Below are 6,964 nucleotides of genomic sequence, written 5' to 3' on the forward strand. Positions count from 1 at the left end.
AATCAGTTGGGTTTTTTTTTTTTTTTTTTTTTGGATGCACTCAGTGGTTAGAGAGGTATTGAGATACTATACTAAAAAAATACCAATAACACACTATATTTTTTAAGTAAAAGTAAAAAGTATTTTTGCCAATATGTACCTTTTGTAAGTATCAAAAGTAAAATGACTCATTAGGCAGCAGAAGGGTCCCTGTTTATTATTGAATCGGTGATGCATTCACACGTAAGAAGCTTTTTAATGTTGTAGTGGAGGTCGAGGTGGAGCTGCTTTGTATACTGCTTGGTGATTTAATTTGTAACAGTGAATCATATTTTTTAAGATGATCATATTGTTGTGTCTTAATCTAAAAAGTATTCAGTATGCCCAGCTGTCAGATAAATGTATTGGAGTAAATGGTAAAAAAAAAAAAATCCCTGTTAAACGCAGTGTTAGTATACTGATGTGTACTACATTCCACTGCTGGAAATAGTGTACACTTTCACCATTAAGGGTACTGCATAAATTCTTTACATGAAACAACTTGAGAAGGAAAAATCACTTTTGGGTTGAATGACTCATGATGTTCAAACTCAACTCATTTCCAGTGATGAGGGGTCACAAAGTAGACATTGCTTCATTTTAAGGGGTTACAAGCCAAAAAGGTTTGTAGCCACTGATGTACTAAAAGACAAAAAACACTCATTCAACGTCCATGTTCAAATAACTCCATTTATTCAACAAAACATGCTGCCTTCAATGTAAATCTCTGGCATCACCTATGATTAAAAAAAGAACGTGTGGTTTTAATTCGGCCTCCAGATTGTTGAAAAATAGACAAAACATGTCTGTTTGTAACATCACTTAGATGTTTGACTCGGATAACTGACTGGAATTTTTCTGTTGCAGCAAATTTACACAGGAGCACAGAGCCAAACAGAGCCGGAGGCTGGAGGAGCAGGCTCTTCAAGTATCTCACTGAAATGTGGAAGTGCTCATGTTAGTGAATCTGTTTTTAACCACGCAAGCACATAGCTCTAGGGCATGGATGTATAAAGAGAACTGGATACAGCATCGGAGGTGGGGCCCCGTTCATTCCTATGAACGTTGCTCAGTGACGCACGAAGCATGGATGTATAAAGAGAAAATGACACCCCTGTGTCAGGGTGAGGAAGTGCGTCCAAGAGGCGAAGGTGAAAGGAACCGAGGCGAGCCAGGACCTCCTGCAGGGTGTCAGGAGGAACAAGGACACATAACCTGAGACAGAGAAAACACAGTACAGTCACTTTTTGAGAAAATGCGACATATGGCTAATGTGACTAACTTCATGTCTCTCACCTTAGATGATGGTTGCCAGTTGTTTCACCATACTGACATCCTGCTCCTACAAACACACCTTCTTCCTCCAGCAACCTCTGACAGTAGAGAACATCTGCCTCCACCTCTAATATCTAAAAAGAGACATTAATGTTTTCAGTATCTTATTGTTGACATAACTGACTTCATACGCATTTTGCCACAGCCACAGCCTTTCAAATTAGCAGATATGACTGCAATCTGAAGTACTCATGAGTTTGTTATTTGACAAAATGCAAATTAACTTCATGTTGCAAGTGTACATTTTTGCATAAAATAGCAGTTTGTTTACCCATTGGGAGGAATAACAGGCTCTTACAGATATTATTATCTCTGATTACCTGTTCTGATATAAAATAACTCAATTTTGTCTCTCAAAATTGATATATTCAATAACCCCACCATACATTTTAACATGGTTACAGTGGTGTGCAACCTTTGGGCATCCCTAATCAAAATGCCTTTTATAACAAACCAAGCCTCTTAATAGTATAAAGTTAAACATGACACATTTCTTCAAATTTTAAAGATTACTTTTAATTTTAATTTGTTACAGTTTCAAAGTAATACAAAAAAGGAAAAGGCCCTGTGCAAAGTTTGGGAACCCTGTCAGTTAGTACTTCTCCTCTGGCAACTCTACAGCTTGTAAACGCTTCCTGTAGCCAGCTAAGAGCCATTCAAGAATGGGGGAAAGCAAGACTTTGTACAGATTGTCCCCATCAAGAAAGTCTGTAGTTGAATTTTATATTGTATGAGAATGAATGGAAAATGGGCAATGACAGGCTGCATTGCAGGCTGAAAAAAGCAAAAACATGACTACATACCTTTAAAAATGGTTGCCAGTGATATACATTACGGCCAGTTTTTGGTAAAATTGCTAAAACATGCAAAAACTTTGGTGTAGTCCTCTAAATACCAACTGTCACCACATTGTACAACATTTTGTTACATGAACATTTTCCCACCTCTGCCTGCTCTATAATCTCTGATGGTGAATGCAGGCGAGGATAAAGGTAGATTCCCCCCATCACTGGCTGACAGCTCATCCCTGGCAGATCATTCAGGAACTCCCGAGCCCGCTGAGCATTCTGGGACAAAGTGGCCCGAGTGAGGAGAATCTCCTTTGAAAAAAACAGACATTTGATTGTAAGTATTAACACAACTTAAGACAGGGACCTATACTGTAGGGTCAGACATCCTGAAAAACATGCCTTGATGCAGGACTCTTTAATAATCTTTTGTAAGCCCAAAGAGGCTCTGCAGATGTGTCACCTGTGTGTATGCGTCATAGGAAGGGTCTCCAGGTTTTGGTGGGTTGACCATGAGATCCAGAGCAAGCTGTCCTGTGACCGGAGTACTGATATCAGTACACAGCATAGTGTCAACAAAATGCATCACCTCTGGGTCCATGTTGACCAGCTCCATGTATCCTGCCCTCAGACCACACCTGGGACACAGAGACAGAAGTTATCTGGTTACTTGTGCTTGCAGCACAGTATATTTAATACACAGTCACATCCACATCCGTTGTTTCATGGTTAATGTTGATGCAGTGGTGCCGTGGAGAAGGCTTCTGACTTTTGTGGAGGAGGTTTGGCCTTCAAGTGTTGGGTTATAAAACACAGAATATTTATTAACACAAACACTAAGTATCATTATTTAATCATATTATATATTATTCTGGTGCATACAGTTACAGTAGATGGTTTTATTCCTACATATACTTTACTTTGCTGACTTGTCACATACAGCTCCTATGAAACTATAAATTAGTGACTGTTTTTTAAAGATTTCTGTCCTCAGTAGGAACCAAAGGGCTTGGGGCTGAGAGCCACAGACAGAGTGGGGAAGTGAGAAAGAGATGGACTAATGTATGGTCAGTTTTACTATTTTCATCAGATTTATTAACAATAAGAGAAATATAGAATAACACCATGGATTTTTACAAGAATCATTGGAATCATTATAGTATGTACTGTGTATGAATGGTTGAAGCTATACTTTTTGTATGATGCTGTCAGCAAACACACAAGAGCAAAATACTATCAAAATGATAGAGATTCATATATGCAAGCACACAAAAGGCTGTTGACAAGTACAAGAGACAGAACTCACTCTCCCATGCAGGCGCTGGATAGAGAGTGAAAGGAGACCAACTCCACTGTCTCTGAGTACTCTGTGTCCATCTCAAACAGGACTTTCTTATAGGAAATAAACTCTGTGCCCTGTCCATACACGCTGTCCTGGTACACCTGGAGTGCAGAGGAAAGGAAGTGATACATAATGAAAGACTGTGTGCGCTGCCAGTTACTGAATTAAATCCCAATCTGATGATACAGTTTGTGATCACCTCATCAACCAACAGTAAGAGTCTCTCAACTGCTGCAAAATGAATCACTTCCTCTATTGATTTCCTGTCCTGCACATAACCTAGGAGGACAAACAGCGGCACACAAAAAGTGATGACAGCAAGGAAGTTTAAACAGGTGGCTTTAATGTAGCTACTGTAGGTTGTTTACCCGTGGGGTTTCCTGGGTTGCTGATGTAAATGGCTCTGGGTTTGCAGCGCCCCTTAGCAGTCCTCAAAGCTCGGTGCAGCTCGCCCAGGTCTACAGCCCAGCCTCGGTCCTCCATCAGCTGGTACGGCACCACTGTCAATCCGGCCTCATCCAGCAGTGTGGGCAAGGTGTGTGGGCAGGGCATGGGGGTCAACACACCTGTCCGAGTCCCCCCCTCCCCACTGGCCATCAGCTTTGCAACCACCTTAACACAATACAGCAATATACAAAACGTATCCATAATTTCACATTCACATTCAGAATCAGAATCGGAAATACTTTATTGATCCCCGAGGGGAAACTCTTTCGTTACAGCTGCTCACACGTCAATGCACACAGGAATAGAGGGAATAGAAGTATTAAGCAAATCAAAATCTAAAAATATAATACACTATATTCTGGGCTTTAAAGAATAATTCCAGTTAATTACAACTTGTGTCTTATCTTGGGGAGTTTTGGCCAATATTTCTATTAGCTATGGTAACATTTTACACACCGAAATAATTGCTGAGATCTGGGAATCCAGCGGTATTACTAAAAAGAATTCCAACAGGGCAAAAGACACAAGCAGTCAGATGATCAGACAGGTTTTATTATTCGTACTGTCTGTTGTAAACATCCATCAAAGTGTACAGACTGACTTCCTGGTTCAGCTCTGACCTACCAGACTTACCATAGTTTTGCCTGCACACAGTTGTCCTGTGATTTCACACTCACTTTGGGTTTTACCTCAAAATAAAGTGGTCAAGGTCAGCGGTTCCCAACCAGTTTCTGCATGCCTGTCTTTGAAAGCTTTGCCGGTTGGTTTTGACCGACCTTTCAACATTCAAATGTTTTGTCACATGCTCAAACAAGTAAAAAACAAGAATTAATGTAAAATAATATAAGTATTAAAATGTTAAAGCGTTTATTGGCCTGTCATGTAGGTGGGCTGTGCAACTCTTCAGTACATGAAATTTTTATTTTGTATTAAATGTACATATGTCACATTTTTTCTAAGTCTCTCCGTGTTGAACATCACCAGTCTTTCTTATCTTCCCTATCAAAAATCTGTTCATCTTGTACTTTACATGTCATTTTGCTGTCCAAACAATGCTTGCTAACCTAAATCTTGTTAACCTTGCCACCACCAGAGCACTTTAAATAAGACTCATTCAACTTAAGTTCTTGGTGAGTACAATGTTACCATAACTGATAGACATGATGGCCAGAATTATCCTTTAATGTCCATATGCGTGTAATTTTACCTCAGAGTGGTATCTGAACAATGAATAGTGATGATGCAGTAATAATGACAGTGGATTTATACCATCAGGGCCCTTTGAGAACCAGCAGAAATGAAGATGTCTTTGGCGTATGAAGGCACTCCAGCGTCTCGACCCATGATGAACTCAGCGATGCTTTGCTTGACATGAGGCATGCCAGAGGAGGCTGTATAGGAACCTATGGATCAATCATTGGATATGCTATTTCTGTGCATGTCACGTTTTAAACGTCAGACAGATTGTACAGAAAAGACACTTTTTCCAGTCCTCACCCACACTTCCTCCATCACAGACCTCCAGGAGCCTCTGAGCCCTCAGACTGACATCCAGAGGAAGATTTTTGTCTTTCAGCAGCTGAGGGTACAGACATACTGCCAAGACCTGAGGAAATAGGCCAGATTTAGGACAATATAGACAAGAAGCTCTAATATTTATATACATTTGTTTAACCAGGAAAGTGCCTTGGTGAGATTAAGAGAGAAAAAAAATCTCTTTTTACAGGAGTCAGCAGCAGAGAACATGGTTACAAAATATATAAACTTATAATAAAATAGGTAAGATATGAAGAGAGTATTCGAAGATCAACAAAATGCGTGTGATCAGAAGGATAATGTAACACTGATAACGTAACAGCAGTCAATACACGATTACAATGACTACACAAAAAGATATGCATGGATGTAATAAAATTCTCAAAAACAAACATAAAGCCTGTGTGAGGATCACATAAAAGCACAAATGACAAAACTAACCTGGCGAACAAATGAGATGGGTTTCATTCCTGCTTTGTGGGGGTCACCTGAGCTGACATCAATCACCGCTTTGAAGGGTTTCTGCGCCCCCTGCAGGAGATCGCATTAATGCAGGAAAGGATCATGTCCAGTCTGGATTGTCAACCAAAAACCACCTTAACTTTGTAAAGAATTTCAAATTAGGTCATGGGAAATGTGGAAGTGTAAGCTTATTCCTCCTCTTTTAAACTGTGCATAATTTCAATTTTCTTTTATTTTTTGCTTTTGGTGTTAATAATAAACTAGATATTCATGATGATAAACATGGGGTATTTCATTGGTTTGATGGAAGCTGCCTTAATCTTAACTTGCTTTACATCAAGGACCACGGTGGAAGTAAATATTGGACTTTTTGTACATCCTTGCATTTTCAGATGTCCAAAAGTCCCTTTTCAAATTCAAAATATAGTATTTCTCCAGAACACACAGACTGAGTGTGAAGCTAGATAAATAAAGACAGATTACAGGCACTTACCAGTGTGATCTCTTGTGTGATGTGCGCAGCCAGACTCTGCAGTCCACTGTGTGGTGAGACTCTGATCCCCCTCACCCTGGGATTCACATGTTGCAGGGAACTCATCGTCTTTGTTGAAATGGTTTTATTAAGATTTCCAAACTATTCACTTAAAACCACCTACTAGAATCCGAGGAGCTTGGCCAGACAGACACTGGACACACTCCTCTCTTACATGCACAAGAGAGAGGCGAATGGCTAACTGAAAATGTAAGTGTCATCCAGCTCCCCTGTTTGATGAGTAATCATTCATGCTCATTTTCTTCAAAAAAAAACAACCTAAAAAACTTTGTGGACTTTGTCTTTTTGAAACCTGTCCAGAAAACACAATGAAAGTGTCAAATGCTCCTCCACTATGGCACCTGATGATTTTTCAGATGTGACACGATACAAGAGGCATTTTCCTGCTCCATCAGCAAACATTGAAGATTTTAAATACTTGACATTGGCATTTTGAAATAAAAACTGCTGGAATGAAATAAAAATTACCTGCAATAAACTGTT

General features: G+C 39.6%; 1 protein-coding gene across 3 annotated transcripts; it reads right to left on the reverse strand.

Moving 5' to 3' along the window:
• Positions 1–694: 694 nt before the first annotated feature.
• Positions 695–6,677, reverse strand: LOC122878071 (alanine aminotransferase 2-like). 3 transcript variants are annotated; one of them, XM_044200398.1, is made up of 11 exons: positions 6,422–6,677; positions 5,908–5,997; positions 5,428–5,536; positions 5,200–5,333; positions 3,852–4,095; positions 3,683–3,762; positions 3,448–3,584; positions 2,605–2,779; positions 2,298–2,453; positions 1,315–1,427; positions 695–1,199 (listed from the first exon to the last, which is right to left on the reverse strand). In XM_044200398.1, exons 1-11 carry the CDS (start codon positions 6,524–6,526, stop codon positions 1,088–1,090), a joined length of 1,455 nt encoding a protein of 484 aa, XP_044056333.1. In that variant the 5' UTR covers positions 6,527–6,677; the 3' UTR covers positions 695–1,087. The 3 variants fall into 3 exon arrangements, with proteins under 3 accessions (XP_044056333.1, XP_044056332.1, XP_044056334.1); XM_044200397.1 differs by having other exon boundaries at positions 695–1,233; XM_044200399.1 differs by having other exon boundaries at positions 695–1,233; positions 5,908–6,067; positions 6,422–6,551.
• Positions 6,678–6,964: the final 287 nt, after the last annotated feature.

This window comes from Siniperca chuatsi, linkage group LG6 (assembly GCF_020085105.1).
Source record: "Siniperca chuatsi isolate FFG_IHB_CAS linkage group LG6, ASM2008510v1, whole genome shotgun sequence".
In the NCBI taxonomy this organism is placed as follows: Eukaryota; Metazoa; Chordata; class Actinopteri; order Centrarchiformes; family Sinipercidae; genus Siniperca; species Siniperca chuatsi.

Excerpts from the sequence above, each read along its gene's own strand:
- LOC122878071 (XM_044200397.1), bottom strand. The coding sequence starts at position 6,526 with ATGAGTTCCCTGCAACATGTGAATCCCAGGGTGAGGGGGATCAGAGTC. Across the intron at positions 5,998-6,421 it reads TCACACAAGAGATCACACTG|GGGGCGCAGAAACCCTTCAA; the intron begins GTAAGTGCCTGT and ends GATCTCCTGCAG. Across the intron at positions 4,096-5,199 it reads GTTCTCAAAGGGCCCTGATG|GTGGTTGCAAAGCTGATGGC; the intron begins GTATAAATCCAC and ends TATTGTGTTAAG.